At 49.0% G+C, this 19,995-nt stretch overlaps 1 protein-coding gene across 1 annotated transcript in view; it reads right to left on the reverse strand.

Moving 5' to 3' along the window:
• LOC309329732 (uncharacterized protein) overlaps positions 1-18,973 on the reverse strand; it is a gene marked incomplete at its 5' end in the record, with an annotated part of 38,599 nt that extends 19,626 nt beyond the window's left edge. Inside the window, 12 exons of the mRNA XM_081840745.1 lie at positions 1,717-1,918; positions 4,741-4,868; positions 5,900-5,975; positions 7,690-7,791; positions 7,939-8,235; positions 8,507-8,688; positions 9,569-9,717; positions 10,298-10,427; positions 10,762-10,886; positions 12,742-12,902; positions 14,441-14,539; positions 18,857-18,973. Of these exons, the coding sequence (XP_081696871.1) occupies positions 1,717-1,918; positions 4,741-4,868; positions 5,900-5,975; positions 7,690-7,791; positions 7,939-8,235; positions 8,507-8,688; positions 9,569-9,717; positions 10,298-10,427; positions 10,762-10,886; positions 12,742-12,902; positions 14,441-14,539; positions 18,857-18,973 (1,768 nt within the window). The remainder of the gene's footprint in view (positions 1-1,716; positions 1,919-4,740; positions 4,869-5,899; positions 5,976-7,689; positions 7,792-7,938; positions 8,236-8,506; positions 8,689-9,568; positions 9,718-10,297; positions 10,428-10,761; positions 10,887-12,741; positions 12,903-14,440; positions 14,540-18,856) is intronic.
• Between the last annotated feature and the right edge of the window lie 1,022 nt (positions 18,974-19,995).

Below are 19,995 nucleotides of genomic sequence, written 5' to 3' on the forward strand. Positions count from 1 at the left end.
TAACACGCACCTGACCATAACACGCACATTGTTTTTAGAGGAGGAAAACAAGGGAAAAAAACATTCTGAATGAAACAGTGGATGTATCATTTTTGGGCTTCATGCTGTGGCCACAGACATGTGATCTGATGGTGAATTTGGGGTGACCCAATGCCAAAATCCTGAGAATTCCTGTGGATCCATGCTTTGTAACCACGTTTTTGCACCACTGCAGCCCCAGGCAACAGTGGGTGCGTGATTTTTTTGGTGCAGGCTGTAGCCATGGACATGCTATGTGATCTGATGGTGAATTTGGGGTGACCCAATGCAAGGATCCTGAGAATCCCTGTGGATCCATGCTTTTTAACCATGTTTTTGCACCATTGCAGCCCCAGGCAACAGTGGGTGCGTGATTTTGGTGGGGCAGGCTGTAGCCATGGACATGCTATGTGATCTGATGGTGAATTTGGGGTGACCCAATGCAAGGATCCTGAGGATCTATGTGGATCTATGCTTTGTAACCACATTTTAAGTGGGGAGCGAAGGAAAAACAAAGAAGGGACATTAGAGGGGTGTGCAGAGAAGCAGCTGGCTAAGAATGCAGGAGAGGGATTTAACCGGTTGGAGGAAAGAAAGGCAAAAGTTTTCCCCCACCCAAGCCAGCCAGCCATCTCTCTCTCTCTCTCTCTCTCTCTCCCCCTCCCTCCCTCCCTCCCCCTCTCTCTCTCCCTCCCCCCCTCTCTCCCCCTCCCCCCCTCTCCCTTCCCCCCCCTCTCTCCATCTCCCCCAGCAGCACCGGAGCTTGCCTGGAGGGGAGGGGCTTTCCCTGCTCTTTGTTCCGTTTCAGCAAACACAGCAACGAAACAGAGGAGGGTGGGCAGTAAGACCCTGAGGCAGAATGCAGGAAAGCAGCGGCTTCCTCTTTTCGGTTTTCCCTTCTCCGTGAAGCGCCGCGATTTGATTTTTGCCTGGCGATTTGATTTTTGCCTGATTTTTCGGCTCCAGGGACCACACATTCGCTCTATAACACGCACAGACATTTCCCCTTCCTTTTTAGGAGAAAAAATCTGCGTGTTAGAGAGGGAAAAATACGGTACTTAACCCGAGGTACCACTGTATTTAAAATGCAATTCTGGGTTATTTGTGGGGCATAGGAATTCATTCATTCCCCCCCCCCAAAAAAATATATGGATTGGCCCCCAACCAGGTCTGAGGGACAGTGGATCGGCCCCCTGCTGAAAAAAATTGCTGACCCCTGCCTTAGGCAGATGCTCTGGACAGCCCACCCCAGCCACAGCAAGGTCTTCCTTCCTAGTGTCCCTAAATTTCTTGGAGTGCATATTGGATTTTGCCTCTCAAGCAATAGCTCAAGTCTCTTCAGGGGAGAAGAAAGAGGGGGGAGGTCCATTGCGTACCGTCTGAAACTGGCTCTGACCTACAGTGATGGCTAGGAAGTGGCCTTTGCTTCAGCTTAAAAGAAATCAGCTGGTGTCATTTCCAAGAGGACTCTTTGAACTTGTGTGTAGCTACTGACCATGAGGGCAGGGGGAGGAAGGCCCCCATCAGTTGTGAAGGTGGGCAAGAGGGGCACAGATAGTGAAAGACCACAGAGAGGGTGTCTGTGTGTGTTTAAAAGGGAGTGTTGTGCCTCTTGCTGGTGTGAAGATCAGTTGAAAACCTGTCCAGGTTGAGAGCCTCCTAGTAGCAAGTTCTCCCTTGGCTGCTGAGCTCAGAAGCTGGTGTAGGCAGAGAGGTCATCCCGGAAGCCTGTCCGAAGGGCAGAAGTTAGTCTCTTCTGAAAAGGTGATGGGCTGCTGAATTCCTCTGTGATTTCCACAATGGACTTCCCTTTCGTCTCTGGGAGGAACAGGTAGAAGAAGATTCCTGACCCCACAAGGACAGCCATGAAGAGGAGGAAACAGAAAGGGCCCAGAGCATCCTGGAAATAAGATGGGGATTGGGGGGAGAGAGTGCAATGATCAACCCCTTGAACAAGCCCTCTTTGTGCCCTTGCAATGTTTGTCCAGCTTTGGCCCGGGCCATATGGTGTCACAGCCGAGGCTACTGCGTTGGCCAGAAGGGAGAGGAGTCTGCAAACACTTGAAGCTGGGATTCAGACACAGGGGAGGAGAATAAGGAGAGAGATGAGGGCCAGACTAGACAGTGTGATATTGTCACATAGTTTTCTTCTCTTCTCAATGGTGGCCACAGTGCACAGGGGCAACCCTTTCCTCCTGAAGAATTCCCCCACCGGAAATCACCTCCCAATGTCCCCATTTGCTTCTCACCACCCCAGAGGGGGTTGGATTGATTTCAGGAGGGAAAGAAGAAGAAGAGTTTGGATTTGATATCCCGCCTTTCACTCCCCTTCAGGAGTCTCAAAGCGGCTAACATTCTCCTTTCCCTTCCTCCCCCACAACAAACGCTCTGTGAGGTGAGTGGGGCTGAGAGACTTCAGAGAAGTGTGACTGGCCCAAGGTCACCCAGCAGCTGCATGTGGAGGAGCGGAGACGCGAACCCGGTTCCCCAGATTACGAGACTACCGCTCTTAACCACTACACCACACTGGCTCTCTGGAGAGAAAGGTTGAAACTCCCTCTTCCCACGTCCTACTCCTGGTCTGGATTCTCCACCCTCACAACTCCTAATTAGGAGGCATCTGAAGGCAGCCCTGTTAGGGAAGTTTTTAATATCTGATGAATTATTGTATTTTAATTTTTTGTCGGAAGCCGCCCAGAGTGGCTGGAAACCCAGCCAGATGGGTGGGGTATAAATAATTTATTATTATTATTATTATTATTATTATTATTATTATTATTATTATTTAAAACAACAACAACATGAACCACAGTGCTGTGTTTAACATTGTGTCTAGTTACCTCTCAGGGAGGCTGCCCTGGTGATGGCAGCAGCAAGGCAGGTCAGGTGTTGCAGGACCATGGAGAGCTCCATGGGAGCAAGTGGCTCCAACAAAGCCCGAGAACAGACATAACCCCTTTGTAAAGGTAAATGTAAAGGGACCCCCTGACCATTAGGTCCAGTCGTGGCCAACTCTGATGTTGCGGCGCTCATCTCGCTTTACTGGCTGAGGGTGCCAGAATACAGCTTCCGGGTCATGTGGCCAGCATGACTAAGCCGCTTCTGGCGAACCAGAGCAGCGCACGGAAACGCTGTTTACCTTCCCGCCAGAGCGGTACCTCTTTATCTACTTGCACTTTGACGTGCTTTTGAACTGCTAGGTTGACAGGAGCAGGGACCGAGCAACGGGAGCTCACCCCGTCGCGGGGATTTGAACCGCCGACCTTCTGATCGGCAAGTCCTAGGCTCGGTGGTTTAACCCACAGCGCCACCCACGTCCCTAAGAGGCTGAGGGAAAATACTGCGTTGGCCGTCAATCGAACCCAGGTCAACTGCTTGGAAGGCAGCTATGTTAACCACTATACCACCAACATTTCAGATAACCCATTGGGGGGAACTCTAAATGCGTAAAGGGCCTGAAGATGGGCCTTCCTCCTTGGGGTGCTCCCTGTGCTGCTGGACTGGTAAGGCTCCTCAGGAGAAGGTACCTGGGAGAGGCCCATCTCTGGCCTGACAGGCCCTGTCGGTACAGGAGTTTCTCCTGGGGGCTCCTAGCTGACAGCCTCAGGCTCAGTGGCTTCCTGCTCTGTGGCAGCCCACTCAGAGCACTGAACCTGGTGTGAAAGTTACTTGGTCATTATGCAAATAGGGGCAGGTCAACTTCAGCCCCTTGACCCATTTTTAGATACTTAGAGGTGCTTTTCATGTCATCCTGCACCTCAGAAGCTCCAGGTGATGGGATAATGTGCAACTGGTCAGCCATGGTCAGCCAGTGTGGCCTATGGTAATAATCATAATCATAATTTATGTATACCCTGCCCATCTGGCTGTGTTTCCTCAGCCACTCTGGGTGGCTCCCAACAGAATATTAAAAACACAATAAAACACCAAACTTTAAAAACTTCCCTAAACAGGGCTGCCTTCAGATGTCTTCTAAAAGTCAGATTGTTGTTTATTTCCTTGACATCTGATGGGAGGGCGTTCCACAGGGAGGGCGCCACTACCGAGAAGGCCCTCTGCCTGGTTCCCTGTAACCTCACTTCTTGCAGTGAGGGAACTGCCAGAAGGCCCTCGGAGCTGGACCTCAGTGTCCGGGCTGAGCGATGGGGGTGGAGATGCTCCTTCAGTTATACTGGACCGAGGCTCCACAACCAGCCGCCTATCCATACCCCAGGGGTAGCGAGATGATGTGGTCTGCAAGCCACCTCATCCCTGGCCATTGGCCCTGCTGCCTGCCAGGACTGCTGTGGTTTGGAGTCCAGCAACCATACCTGAACCACATTGGCTCCCCCTGCACAGCACCACAGTGGGTTCCATTGCCAAGGTGTGTAGCTGAGGGAGGGGGACCCCTGAAGCTATTCTGAGGAAATGGTTATCCAGAGAGACACTACAGATGCCGTAGGAGTCATGCACATATCTCCTTGCCCTTGGGGCAGCACCAGGCTGCTCTCTTGAGCATGGGGCCATATAAGAATAACAACAATAATTTTATTATTTATACCCCGCTCGCTCGCCTGTGTTGCCTCAGCATTATTGGGGCCACAGAGAGAAGGCAGAAGCCGTGGCAGCAGGAAGGAAGGCTGGAAGGAGGTGTGTGTGTGTGTGTGTTTGTGTTTGTGTTTGTGTGTTTGTGTTTGTGTGTGTGTGTGTGTGTGTGTGTGTATGAACCTGACAGACACTGACCACAGCAAATGGGAAGGTGATTCCAATGACAAAGAGGCCGGCCCAATTCAGGCAGCCGCCGATCAGGAAAGCTGCTGGTCTGGAAGACTGGCTGAAGATTTCCATCATGACAGACATGGAGGCTCCATCTGAGGCAGGAGGGAGGGAAAGACACAGGGAATCATGGCACTGTAGAGTTGGAAGAGTCATCTAGTCCAGCAGGAATCTATTGCTCAACATGGGGGCTCCTGTTCTACCGACTGATAAATGCTTGGGGTTTTGGCATGTTCCTGGGTCTAGCCTTAGTGCAATTATTCCCCTTCCTCAGTGCTGTTGCCTAGCAGGACCTTGCAACTCACACCTAGAGGTGAGACCCCCACCTTCCCCAACCAGGAGCAGTTGCCCCCAGCCCTGCCAGGGTAAAGGCCTCCTCTGTTAGCATTTCACTCCTCCGTTGCTGGATGTGGGATTGTTACATCACATGTCAGTGTTTACTTTCTAGGCTTGGAAAGTGTGAGAACGGAAGTCAGTCTTATCTCTTTTCCGTTGTATTGTACTTTTGTACTGTTTCTTTGTCTCTCTCTCTCTCTCTTGAAGAACTGAGAGGACACCATGATTGCTTTGTGCTGTATATAGGTAAAGGTAAAGGGACCGACTCTGGGGTTGTGGCGCTCATCTCGCTTTATTGGCTGAGGGAGCCGGCGTACAGCTTCCGGGTTATCTGGCCTGCATGACTAAACCGCTTCTGGCAAACCAGAGCAGTGCATGGAAACCTTCCCGCCGGAGCGGTACCTATTTATCTACTTGTTCTTTGACGTGCTTTCGAACTGCTAGGGGCAGGGACGGGAGCTCACCCAGTCGCGGGGATTCAAACCGCCAACTTTCTGATCGGCAAGTCCTAGGCTCTGTGGTTTAACCCACAGCGCCACCCGCGTCCCTTGTGCTGTATATATTGCTTAATAAATACTTAGAATGCACACACCAAGCTCCACTTCGTTTCTGCTATACTCTGCAGAGTGAGCGTGCACATAGTCTTCTGATATGTAGTGCTTTTGCATGCCGGGACTGAAGATTTATGGATGTCCTGGGCTGCGCTTCATCAGGAAGACGCCTGGAGAGGTTTATCTCATCCTGGGGGCTGCGTGTGCCCCCCAGGTATGTTCCGACATCCTCTACTTACTTGGTCCGATTCCAAAGAAGAGAACAAAGAGGAAAACCAGAGTGACGCTGCAGTACGACGCCCAGTGGGTTTTGTTCTAGGGAAGGGAGGAGAGGAAAAAGGACAGGTGCCAATGAATTCACACTGAGTATTTAAAAAACCATACACCGCTATTTCGTAAAGAAACCATCAAAGCAGTTTGCAACAACTGGACACAAAGCCATGCAATAGGCACCATGTTAAAACCAGAAATCAGCTAACTATTGCGTATTCCCAATTTCCCGCCTATCAGCAGGCGTTTAGAGGTTGAAACAGAAGGAGTCTGCTGAAGACTTGGGGAGGGGGGACAGGGTTATTTTGCCGCTGGACGCAAAACAGAAAATGGCACCCCTTCCTACTTTTTGGTGTTGCTGCTGATGGAGGCGACTAGAGGTGATTTAGAGAAGCCATGGAGCACTGAAGGCTGTAGGGATATCGCGGAGTGGGCAGTGGGGTCCGGAGGGAGCACACTCCCCACCAGGAGGCAGCCACAATCTGCCTGCACGCGTGACCCTGGGGTGTGGGGTACACCCCCCCCCTCAGACAAGCCACGGCTGTTGGAACATCGTTCCCTGTGTCTAACCTTTTGCGGTCTCAGTAGTCGGTGTCCTGTCTGTAACCTTTGTCCCTGAGACCTTTTGTCTCCATCATACACTGTGCAAGGGGAAAACGACGCGGTGGAAACAGGTGCCAAAATAACTCTGTACCACCCCAAGATCTCGGGACCGAAGGTGTGTAAAGGTCACAGCCCAAAATGTATCTGCCTAGCTTGCATATTTGTCTCAAAAAAAGGAGGCTCCACAGGACTGGTCAGCAGCTTGCATGGAGCCCACCTGTGCTCAGCTCACATGATGATCAACACCTGTCTTGTGCCTTAACTTCAGAAGGGTGTGTTGGGGAGTCTAGAGAGGAGCAGGGCAAGAAGCAAAGGAGACTGTGAGCAACTGCCTCACATTGCCTCACGGGCAGGCCGGCCCTGGTGTACGTGGGGTCTCACAACTCCCTGCTTCATTTCTCTCTCTTGTGTTATAAGAATTCTAAAGTCTCAGATATTGAATAAACATTCATAAATGTAGAAGGCAAACACATACAGAACTGTATAAACCACGTCTGAAATAGTACAGGAGAATAATAATAATAATAATAATAATAATAATAATAATAATAATAATAATTATTTATTATTTATACCCCGCCCATCTGGCTAGGCCTCCCCAGCCACTCTGGGCGGCTTCCATAGAAACAAAAAATACAGTAAAATATCACACGTTAAAAACTTCCCTGAACAGGGCTGCCGAATGTCAGGTAGTTGTTTATCAAACAATCCTGAAGCCATTTCCTGACTCTCCCAAATTGACCTCAACTACAGTGGGTTACATACGCTTCAGGTTACAGACTCTGCTAACCCAGAAATAGTACCTCAGGTTAAGAACTTTGCTTCAGGATGAGAACAGAAATCACGCAGCGTCGGGAGGCCCCATTAGCTAAAGTGGTACCTCAGGTTAAGAACACTTTCAGGTTAAGAGCGGACCTCCAGAACGAATTAAGTTCTTAACCCGAGGTACCACTGTATTCCTCTGCAAGGAGGAAGGAAATGGGAAAAGCTTTCCAATTGTCTTTGGACTTTAGGGCTTTGTACCTCTCTTTTTGAATACAGTCTGGCAGGTATCTCTTAAACCAGGCATGCCCAAAATCCATTTTGGACATGCCTAATCAGGCCCGCTGGTTGACTTAATCCGGCGCCCGAGGCAGTATATGTCCTTGGCTCTTACCTGTACTGAGAGAGTAACTGTGAGGAGAAAAAGGACAAGCGCCATCATGCCACAGCCCTGCCACAGGAGGGTCCGCCGTCCAAATCTCTCAATTGTCAGAATCTGAAGAAGGGGGAAGAGTCATTATCATCGCCATCACCATCACCATTTATTGCAATTCTTACTCTGTCTTCACCATGAGGCCTCAGGGTGAGTTACAGCCTCTGAAAACATAGTTCAATTGAAATGATAACCCCTCTAAACACACACCAGGGAGGAGACAAGAAAATGGTTCTTCCATTTCCAAAAGGCTGGAGCAAAGAGGTGCATCTGCAGCAACCTATGGCCGGAGTGAAGAGACGGGACTAGGCGGTACACCAATGGGGAAGGAGGGAAGGAGCTCCACACTCTTGCGCCTCGGTGGAAAATGGCAGAAAGAAAGGGGAAGGCTCTTACACAGAGGAAGGAGGAGAGGAGCTCACAGAAGCCCACGCCCAGCGAGACGTAAGGGAGGAGGTCCTCTGCAAAACCGGCTGTGCGGAAGACTTCAAAAGTGTAGAAATAGACCTGTGGAAAAAGGAAGGAAATAATAATAATAATAATAATTTTTATTTATACCCCACCCTCCCCAGCCAAGGCCGGGCTCAGGGTGGCTAACAAGCAACAATAAAAACAAATTGAATGAATACAACTTAAAAACAAGATTAAAATACAACATTAAAATATTGAAACATTAAAATATTAAAATGCAGCCTCATCACAGGAGGAGAAAGGAAAAAGATGTCCCTCCAAATCCAAAGTTCATTGTTGCAGCCAAGGGGAGCCTTTGGAACTCAACTGCGTTGATGCCACAGAGCTGGAGGGTGACGACGACCGCCACGAGGATGTGCAGCTGCCGGCGAAGGGACTGGTCTCTGAGCAGCTCTCTCGCACTCAGGACTTTGGTGCTGTTTTCCGCTTCCTGCTTCAGGTCACTGAGCTCCTGCTGGTGATCTTCTTGGCCCCAGAGCAGGTGCATGGCTGCAGGGGGGGGGGGGGAGAAGAGGAAGGAGCCAGACTTACTGACAAATCCAGGAGGGAGGTGTTATGTACTAAGTTGAATAGGATCCAAAAGGCAGCAGTCTGATTGGTCCTAGAACAATAGGATTCAGAATGCAGCAGTCTGATTGGTCCTAGAACAATAGGATTCAGAATGCAGCAGTCTGATTGGTCCTAGAACAATAGGATCCAGAATGTAGCAGTCTGATTGGTCCTAGAACAATAGGATCCAGAATGCAGCAGTCTGATTGGTCCTAGAACAATAAGATCCAGAATGCAGCAGTCTGATTGGTCCACAGGAGCCACCCAATCCAACTCCAGGTGGAAGTGAATCTGCAACCAGATTGGCCTACAGGTGAATCCCGGAATTAGCCAATCACGTGGGGCCTGTTGTTTAAATAATGTATATAAAGCAGACATTCTGGGGGAACTTCCATTCCTCCTCACCACTATGAGCTGAATAAAGAGCATGAAAGCCACAGCCCTCGGAGCCAAAGGAGGTGGCAATTGCAGCAGACCTTGGCAAGCGGAGGGGGATTGTGTAGATGCTGCCAGGAGGGTCCTGGCATCGGGACCTATGTGGATGTCTAGATCTTGTAGGCTAGGGCGGTCCAAGGTAAAATTAAGCAATTCCAATGCCACTTCTAACAATAATACTTTACATATGGTGAGGGTTGTCGTGAAGAACTGGCAGGCCCAAGGAGGTTTTAAACCGCCCCTTCCACCTCAAGAACCCCACTTTTTCCCCTGGAAAATGTGTATGTGAGAGACAAAGCGTTGGCCAAAATGCTGCCTAGTCTGTCCCCCCCCCTTCCTGTTGTCTCTCCCCCTTTTTCCCCAGGGCAGACCTTGGAGGCCTCACCCTTCACACAGGCGCCTTCGTTTCCCTTCTGGATCAAGAGGTACGGAGGAGATTCGGGGAAGAAGGGCAGAGTTAGCAGCTGGAGGAAGGCTGTGGCCCCAATGAAGGCCAGGAGCGAAGGCCAGGAGGACTCTGTGCCCAGGCACTCCCTGCCGAGGAGGAGAAGGAGGATCAGGTGAAGCTTCACATGGAATCAGAGCACAGGTCCGCTCAGCTTGGTCCATGCTCAGGAGGTGGCAGTCAGAGAGTTGGTACCATGGCCCAGCCAGAGAAAGGGAGCCTTCTTTTTAAAAAATATATATATAATTTTTATTAATTTTCATCATAAAAACACATATCACATCACATTTTAGCTTTAACAAATTTTCCACTTTTGGACTTCCTCCAGCCTCTCTGATAATCATCCAGATTTGATTTGTTAATTACACATTTCTTAAATTCACTATTGCCTTTTAATATACCCTTTAATACCTGTTTTTCTTTTTTGCAATATTTCTTTAACTTTTACAGAGCTTCTTTAAATGCCACCAACATTATTTCTCTATCACTTATATCTTCCCAATACTCCACCAGCTGGAAACATGAACATGTACCAACACTAGAGGAGTGGAGAATGAAGCTGATGGACTATGCAGAACTTGATAAATTGACAGGAAAGATCAGATATCTACGAGACCAAAAGTTTATGGAGGACTGAGAAAGGGAGCCTTCTATCTAGCCCGCAAGTACCTGAGCCCCAGGATTTGGCCCAAGGATTTCCCCAAGGACCAAAAGAAGGCGGACGTGGCATTTGCAAAGCCTCTGAGCTTCTTGGGCGAAACTTCTCCGGCATATTGGGGGTGGATGGTCAAGCAAAAGCCTGGGGCATGGGAGGAGAGAAGGGCAAGAGAGAGACAGAGTCAAAATGGAGAGAAGCATCCCCGGGAAAAAGGGCTGATGTGGCCTTGAGTTGAACCAAAGAGACCACGGACATATGAAGCCAATCCCTTACCAAATCCACTCACCCATCTGCCCCAGAATGGTTGTCCAACGGCCCCTGCACGTTGCCAAATGTGGCGCAAGCCCCTTGCTCCCTTCAAACGGAGAGGGGAGTGGGGAGGTTTCAGTGGGGAGCTGCCCCTTTGCCAGCTGACGGCAATGCCTGGGCTCTGGAGTCCTCACAAGGCTACCGCGATGATGCCCCAAGACCTTACCAGCGCTCACGCCAAAAAGGAACCGTCCAATCAGGATCATCTCGAAGGACTTGGCTCTCTTGCTGAAGGCCACGAGCAGAGCCGTCGCGAGGATGAGCAGGTCAGTCCCCAGCATGGTCCTCTTCCTGCATCCGAGAGCACAGAAATGGGGGGGGGGGCAGAGGAGACGCGGAGAGCGGGAGGGACATCACTCACATCTGGCCTGCTACAGAACCTCTGACAAGCCCCAATTTGTTCAGAGCTTCCTAAGCCAGTGGAGAGCAGCCTTCCTGCCAGGGCCAGCCCAGGACATTTTGCTGGGTGCCCCGCTGAAATATACTCAGAGTCGCAAAGTGATTTCATGCTCTTTATTCAGCTCATAGTGGTGAGGAGGAATGAATGAAAGTCCCTTCAAAGTATCTGCTTTATATACATTATTTACACAGTAAGCCAATCTGTAAGCCAATCAGGTTGTGGATTCACTTCTATCTGGAGCATGATTGGGTGGTTCCTGCCAACCAATCATACTGCTGCATTGTTCTAGGACCAATCATTTTTTTAAAAAACATATTTATTAAAATTTTCAAAAAACAAAAAAAAAGAAAAAATCCAGAAAAGATAAAAAAAACACAACGGAATTAAAAACACTCAACGTTTACAATCCTTTTTTTCAATAACCTATTTCCGCGACTTCCCCTTGCCTCCCCTTCTTGTATTCCATTTCCAAATGTTAGTTCAACAAGTTCTTATCCCCAATTTTTAACCTTAATTCATTATTATATTTAATTCATTTTATATATGAAATTTTAACTTATATACATCAGTCTTTATACTTAAAACCTTTTTCTAAGGTCGACCCAATGTTCTAGGACCAATCAGACTGCTGCAGTTTGGATCCTATTGTTCTAGGACCAATCAGACTGCTGCAGTTTGGATCCTATTCGACTCAGTACATAACACCCGCCATCATTTCCAAAGGCAGAAGCTTCTGTGTGCACTGGCCATGGGAAGGCAACATCTTCCACTGCAGCCAAGGACAGCAAGCAAGCTTAGGGTAGGGTTGCCAGATGTCCCCGGTTCCCAGGGACAGTTCCTGGATTTGCAAATCTGTCCCTGGACAAAGTCCGTCCCCGGAATGTCCCCAGATTTGCAAATCTGTCCCCGGGAAACCTGGCATCGTCAGCTCTGGCTGGCTTCAGGAGCTGCCCGCTGCCATGGCGCCTGCCATTTTTCCTTGCCGGAACTTCCGGTGAGGAAAAATGGGGGGCGCCACGGCAGCGGGCAGCAAGCAGCGAGCAGCTCCTGAAGCCAGCCAGAGCCAACTGCGCTACCAGGCTGGCTCCGGGCTGCTGACTGCTGCTGCTGCCGCCATTTCCGAAGGGGAACTGGGGACATCCAGTGGTACAGATCTCCTGCCCTCTTCCCCCTTTGTTTTGACTGATCTGCCGTTGCCCAGTTTTTTTAAAAAAACCTCTGTGCATTTATGTTTCACAGGGTGCAAAAGAAGGGCTTTGCACCTTTATACAATATGCATGTGTGCTTGGGGCCAGGATCCTTTGCCTCACCATCCCCACTACTGACTCCCTCTTGCTACTCAGCTTAAAAAAAAAAAGAAGTGTCCCCGAATTCATTGAAAAAAATATGGTAGCCATAGCTTAGGGGGTTGCCGAGAGAGAAGGAATAACTCTGTCCTTTTCCAGCACCTCCCTTGCCGTTGTTTTGCAGCATTTGACTCCTGGGTACGGACAGCACTGATTCTGGCTCTGGCTGCCTTGGACTGCAGAGCGCTAGAGGAGGCACCAGAAATAACAGCTGTCCCAAGAGAAGCAGGATTTCTCATGCCCCAGGATCTCACACACCCTTCCCTAAACTCAGCTGTAAGAAAACTCAAACAGGGAATATCTCAGCAGCTAGGTTTTAACACAGAGCCAGAGGGCAGGATGGATGTGTACCAAAGTTCAGAGAGTTCTTTTCCAGCAACCCGTTTGGACTATTACATACTTGCCATATTTTACAGTCAGGTAGGCACTGCAGAGGCAGCCCAGGAATCCTCCTGCCCCATAGATAGACACAATGAATGACCACAGGAACAAGAGGGCACCTTCAGGCAGCGGGGAGCCAGAGCGCTCAAGCCAGGTCTCATTCATGAATTTCTTGATATACTAGGGAGGGAGGAAAGGAAGGAAGGAAGGAAGGAAGGAAGGAAGGAAGGAAGGAAGGAAGGGGGAGTTGAGGCATCAGCTAATGCTTCATCATGATCATAATCATCATCATGCAGAATTACTTCTTAACCCTTTAAAAGTGTTTGCTTCCCTACCCACCCCAAAAAGATATTTTGGGATTATTTCTCTGCTCAGATATCAAAAGTGTCATAAATTCCAATTGCAAACCAGCAGCAAATGAGATGAAACTTCAGCCTTGGAAAATGCATACATTATAATCTCATGGTTTGGGAAAAGAGCATTGGTCAAGTTGTTTATTATTCCTAAATGAGTACAGTGGTACCTTGGGTGTCAAACTTAATCTGTTCCGGGAGTCCCTTTGACTCCCAAAATTGTTCAAAAACCAAGGCGCGGCTTCCGATTAGCTGCAGAAGCTTCCTACAGTCAAGCGGAAGCTGCTTCGGATCTTTGGCTTCCAAAAAATGTTTACAAACCGGAAAGTTACTTCCGGGTTTGCAGCGGTCGGGAGCTGATTTGTTTGGGAGCCAAGCCGTTCGAGAACCAAGGTACCGCTGTATTCCTGTCTCAAGTTCTGCTGTTGAAAGAAACGGACTGCAAATCTTCAAAATGTCGAGAGAGTATTTTAGAACATTGCTCAAATGGAAGGACTCTTTTTGGGGACTTTCTAGCAGGCAAAGAAGACACACTTCTCAGTGCTCTCTAATTAAAGCAAACGACCACCAGCTCATTCAGAGTTACTGCAAACCTCAGCTCCTGCTCAGTCCAGCTAGAACTGGTATACCCACTGTACCTCCAAACAGTGCTTTTTTTCTAGAAAAAGAGGCTCCTGTAATCACCATGAAATTGTTACAGTAAGTGCCACACATTTTAACAAAAAAGAGAGGTGCCCCTACTGCGTACTCTTGAGCAGTGTTTCCCAACCTGTTTTTGGACTACAACTCCCATCATCCCTAGCTAGCAAGACCAGTGGGCAGGCATGATGGGAATTGTAGTCTGAAACAGCTGGAGACCAAAGGTTGGGAAACACTGCTCTTGAGTACCGTCCAGGGGGAGGGGAAGTACTGCCTTCAAAGCACCTCCCCCCGCCCAAGAATAATGGGAACTATAATATACTCCTCACAAAGCTACAATTCCCAACACCCTTAATGAACTACAGTTCTTGGGATTCTTTGGGCAGGAAATGTGCTTTGAAGATGCAGCTCATCTGCTACCCTGGTTAAAAGCCTTCTGAATAAGCCAGGGGGTGGGTGTTAATCTTAAATCCAATTCAGGTCCCTTCCTCCCCAGTCTCAGACTAAGGCATCAGCAAAGCAATTCTGTTTGACCAGCTAAACCTATGGAAAGAGGGTGTTCCTCCATCACCTTCTGCCTCCTCCTGGACCGTGGAATGAGCAGGAGGCAGTTATGGAATGGAACCAAGGTGAGCATCGCTTGGTGGAGAGGAGGCAGGCTGTCTGGTCAGTCATTGCTCCTGCTCCCCCCCTCCACTGGGTGCAGCTACTTAAGGGGCTGCTTACCATGGAGGGATAGTTGATCACAGAAATCTGATAGCCAATCTGGAGGTTGCCACCAATCCCCAGCACGAGGATCATTTGGTAAAACTTCCGGTGCCGAATCTGCGGTGGGAGACAAAAGACACAAGAGCCTGGAGGAAAGAAAAGCCACCCTTCACCCTTCCTCAAAGCGCCCATAGGAAATGGGTTCAAATCTCAGGTGGCCGTGCTCAGAGGTGATGCAGGGGAAGGGGTGGTATTTGGGACACCCTTTGGAAAACCACAGGCCTCCTGTTGGATGAAATTATGTCCAGTGATTATCCAGTCATTTTTGCTGGATTTCTATGTGAGTAGCATGGCAGATTTCTTTTATTTTTGGCATATAGAAACCAACGGCAGTTGTGTTGGTTCATGGGTGTCAGGGGCTGGACTGAGGAGGAATGGTGTGGGCCGTCGTCCCCCCTCTCCTGAACCTTTCTGAGAACAGGAGGACAGTATAGATTTAGAACAGCGGTTTGCAGAAGGGCATAGTTCAGAGGGGAGAAGCTGGGAAATATCGGGAGAGGAACAGCGGGAAGAAGAAGCACCAGGGGAGAGACCGCTGACAGACTCAGTGTCGTTGGAAAGCATTCCTGACCTCCCACTTCCAAGACTATGTGGGCATTGAGCAGGGCTGTCTTAGGCATATGTGGAGCCAGGATGCAAAGAGCTGCCTGGTGCCCCCCACCACAGGTTGCCCAGTCCCAGGCACGTAGGAGTGTAGAGCTGGCCGGCCGCTTCAGCGTCTCGCTGGCTTGGTCGCCCCCCAACTCGTGGCGCAGAGTAGGGCTGTCTTAGGCAGAAGAGCCCAGCGCAGCACTCTGACCAATGGGAGGGCTCTTCCCCAGACTCAACTCTTGGGTCCCGGACTCTCAGCCTGGCACCCCTGGGAGCCCGGCGACCGGGTGCCCCGCACTCCTAGTGCCCATTGGTAAGAAGGCCATGACATTGAGGGTAGTAGAACAGAAAGCTCAAAGGCAGAAAGCTCAGACTAGCCAACGAAGGGGTGACGTAGAACAGTAGAGGTGTGTGTGTGGGGGGGTGGGACTTTACTGGAAGCAATGCCATTATCTAGAGAGAGACCGCATTCCTTTGTCTCTCACTGTGATTATTGAATAAACTACTTGGTAAGAACTCTTCTTTTTTTAACCTGCTTCTTTGCTGCCACCATGGGAGGGATAGGATTCCGTGAAGCCTGACAATGGGAGAACAACCCCCCCCCCCCACACACAACAAACACCCTCTAAAATGGACCACTGGGCACCTCAGATTCTGGGAGGAAGAAGCAATGAATTTTTATTTTATTATTATTATTTTATTTTAATGGTAATCAGACTTTGCTTCTTCCTCCCAGAATCCTCTGTAGGGATGTCACATGATGACCTGCAGAGGAAATCTAATTCAGTCTGCCGTCACCCTCTTCAGACTGAATGAGACTTGTGTCCAACACTAGTCCTTCTCAAATAGTCCCACTGAAGTTAATGGATCCTTGTTGCAATGGGTCTTAGCTGGATGCAACCCTGAGTCTAAATGCAGATATCAAGGCTTCAGCATCCATCCACACACACACACACACACACACACACACACACACACACAGACACACAGACATGGACCTGCTGGACACAGAGGAATGGTGGGAGGTACCAGCTGAGGAACCACCAAGGGAAGGAGGCTCAGACCTTGGGGATTGGTGGTGGGACGATGATGAGTGGTCAGAGGGAGAAGCCTGGGAGGAAGAGGTGTTGGAAGCTGAAGAGCTAACAGGGTTTAGTGAGCAGGGAGAGTCTGTAGCAGAGAGAAGTCCAGAATTGGAGGCAGAAGCAAGAGAGGAGGGAGGCCAAGAAGTAGAGATGAGTCAGGCTGGTGAAGAAGCCAGGGTGTCTCCCCCTCCTGCTGCAACAAGCTCCCATCCCCACCCATCTCCCAGGACCAGAAGAGTTATGAAGAGGGAGGAGCTCAGATTGCTTGGGAAGGACCCAGGAGAGGAGGATACTTAGTTAGCTATGGGAAGGCGGATGTCTTCAGCATTTGCAACTGCCTCATAGGGACAACAAGACCTACTGAGAAGAGTTGTTGTGCTCATTATGCCTGTCTCCTCTGAGCTGGCCTGGTTTCTGCTAATAAAGAGTTAACTTCATGGACTCTGTGTGATTTATTGCTGGCTAGCTTTTCTCTCTCACACACACACAGAGAAAAAGAGAGCTCAGCTTTGGTTTTGGAATGATCATTTTTGTTTGACGCTTTAACATTATGAGGCCAAAGATCAGGGAGGGTGTGAGGAGGAGAGAAGTTTGGACAGATGTGGCTAGCACCATCTTATATCAGGACTTCTAGAACCTTCTAGAAATAGAAAAGGAAGCCCTGAGGAACTGCCAGCCAGAGCTCACTTGGGTCCAAACCAGGCAAACTCTCCAGGGCCAGATGAACTGCATCCAAGAGTATTAAAAGAACTGGCAGATGTGATCTCAGAACCACTGGCAGTCATCTTTGAGAATTCCTGGAGAACAGGCGAAGTCCCGGCAGACTGGAGGAGGGCAAATGTTGTCCCTATTTTCAAAAAGGACCCAAAAGAGAGGACCCAAAAAATTACCGCCCAGTCAGTCTGACATCAATACTAGGGAAGATTCTGGAGCAGATCATTAAGCAAACAGTCTGTGAGCACTTAGAAAGGAATGCTGTGATCACCAATAGTCAGCATGGATTTCTGAAAAATAAGTCATGTCAGACTAACCTGATCTCGTTTTTTGACAGAATTACAAGCCTGGTAGATGAAGGGAACGCAGTGGATGTAGCCTACCTTGATTTCAGCAAGGCATTTGACAAGGTGCCCCATGATATTCTTGTAAAGAAGCTGGTAAAATGCGGTCTTGACTATGCTACCACTCAGTGGATTTGTAACTGGCTGACTGATCGAACCCAAAGGGTGCTTATCAATGGTTCCTCTTCATCCTGGAGAAGAGTGACTAGTGGGGTGCCACAGGGTTCTGTCTTGGGTCCGGTCTTATTCAACATCTTTATCAACGACTTGGATGATGGACTCAAGGGCATCCTGATCAAATTTGCAGATGACACCAAACTGGGAGGGGTGGCTAACACCCCAGAGGACAGGATCACACTTCAAAACGACCTTGACAGATTAGAGAACTGGGCCAAAACAAACAAGATGAATTTTAATAGGGAGAAATGTAAAGTATTGCACTTGGGCAAAAAAAACGAGAGGCACAAATACAAGATGGGTGACACCTGGCTTGAGAGCAGTACATGTGAAAAGGATCTAGGAGTCTTGGTTGACCACAAACTTGACATGAGCCAACAGTGTGACGCGGCAGCTAAAAAAGCCAATGCAATTCTGGGCTGCATCAATAGGAGTATTGCATCTAGATCAAGGGAAGTAATAGTGCCACTGTATTCTGCTCTGGTCAGACCTCACCTGGAGTACTGTGTCCAGTTCTGGGCACCACAGTTCAAGAAGGACACGGACAAACTGGAACGTGTCCAGAGGAGGGCAACCAAAATGGTCAAAGGCCTGGAAACGATGCCTTATGAGGAACGGCTAAGGGAGCTGGGCATGTTTAGCCTGGAGAAGAGGAGGTTAAGGGGTGATATGATAGCCATGTTCAAATATATAAAAGGATGTCACATAGAGGAGGGAGAAAGGTTGTTTTCTGCTGCTCCAGAGAAGCGGACACGGAGCAATGGTTCCAAACTACAAGAAAAAAGATTCCACCTAAACATTAGGAAGAACTTCCTGACAGTAAGAGCTGTTCGACAGTGGAATTTGCTGCCAAGGAGTGTGGTGGAGTCTCCTTCTTTGGAGGTCTTTAAACAGAGGCTTGACAACCATATGTCAGGAGTGCTCTAATGGTGTTTCCTGCTTGGCAGGGGGTTGGACTCGATGGCCCTTGTGGTCTCTTCCAACTCTATGATTCTATGATTCTATGATTCTATGATTCTATGGTCCTCCAGATGTTTGGGACTACAATTCCCATCATCCCTAGCTAACAGGACCAGTGGTCAGGGATGATGGGAATTGTAGTCCCAAACATCTGGAGGGCCGGACTTTGCCCATGCCTGGTCCAAACCAAAATAATGTGGGGGGAGGGCAGGCCTGCAGATGAGACAGCACACCTCCCTACGGGGGGGGGGGGGAGGTGGATGAGGTTGAGGGCATCCTGACCCCCTGACTGTGACCTCAGCAATTGACCCACAGCCTCGTGATTCAGGCTGAGGAGTAGGCAGGCTGGGCTGGACTGGGCTGGAGAGGATGAGCTATCTGGTCCCCCCAACTGAGCAGAGCCTGAGAAGGAACTCTTGTCTTCCTGGAGCCTCTCACAGATCAACCTGGGAACTAATTCCTCCTCCCGTAACCACCCTCTTAACAAAGCCTGTGTTACTCACCAGCCCAGAGAACCGGCCCTCCATCGTGCACCAGAAAGCGGCTTTCGGAGGGGAAGGAAAGGAGGAAGGGGAGTCCGGCTGGAAGGGCAGGTGTGTCTCAGGCTCCTTCGCTGCCATGTGGGCGGCTTGGGCGGAAACCATGACACCAGAGTTAAAATTAACTGCCCGCCTGTGCCCTTCATGCCCGTTTCGATCAACCATTAATTACATGCACAGCCCAAGACTAGAAAGCTCCATGGGGCAAAAGGTAAAACTCACCCAGGTGTGAAATCGAGACACGAGGACCAGTCACGTTGGCCGCCGGCGTCGTCCTCCCCACCCACCCAGCCCGGTGACATCAGCCTTATCTGCTGCCCATCAGTTTTGGTCTCAGCCCGTCGCACCTGAAGTCTCCGCAGAGAATTTCCCGCTGCAAATTCCAGGCTCTACATAAGCAGAATCTTCTGAATATTTACTGTATTTTTCCATGTATAAGATGCCCCCATGTATTTTGAATAAACATACACAAATTTATTGATTGTTAATGTAACAGACAGATAATTTAAGGATCTTTACAATTTTACAATATGCAGAGAATAACAAGTGTTGAAAAATCAGAGAAAGGAGCTGAGGGAAGTCTTGGGGTGAGGGAGGGTCTTTTTTGGGGAGGAGAAAAATGGGAGGATATAATGAAGATGATATGTTTTGATAATTTGTTATGTTGAAATTCTTAATATTTATTTTTTTTAAAAAAAGATGCCACCATGTATAAGACGTCCCCTATTTTTAGGAACCCCAATTTAAGAAAATGGGGAGATTGCCCCATGTATAAGACGACCCACTGTTTTCCCACATAATTTTAAAGTAAAAAACCCTAGTCTTATACACGGGAAAGTACGGTATTTGGAAGATCTTACTAAGACCCAGCAACTGGGTCTGCCAGCCAAAATGGGTCTCCCTTCCTTCTCCAGCCCATTGTATTCACTCCCTCCCTAGGGCAGGTTGGAGATTTCTGGGGCCCACATGACAGGGACCCAATCCTTATTTCCCCACTGCAAGTTCCCTGTAACAGCAGCACTATTCCCCCCCCCCTTTTCCTTTTAATTTTATTTATGCTTTTCAGGTTTATACATTTCACTAATTTTACAATCATCTTAACA

The sequence above is a fragment of the Podarcis erhardii genome (assembly GCF_964252035.2).
Source record: "Podarcis erhardii genome assembly, chromosome: 15".
Lineage (NCBI taxonomy): Eukaryota > Metazoa > Chordata > Lepidosauria > Squamata > Lacertidae > Podarcis > Podarcis erhardii.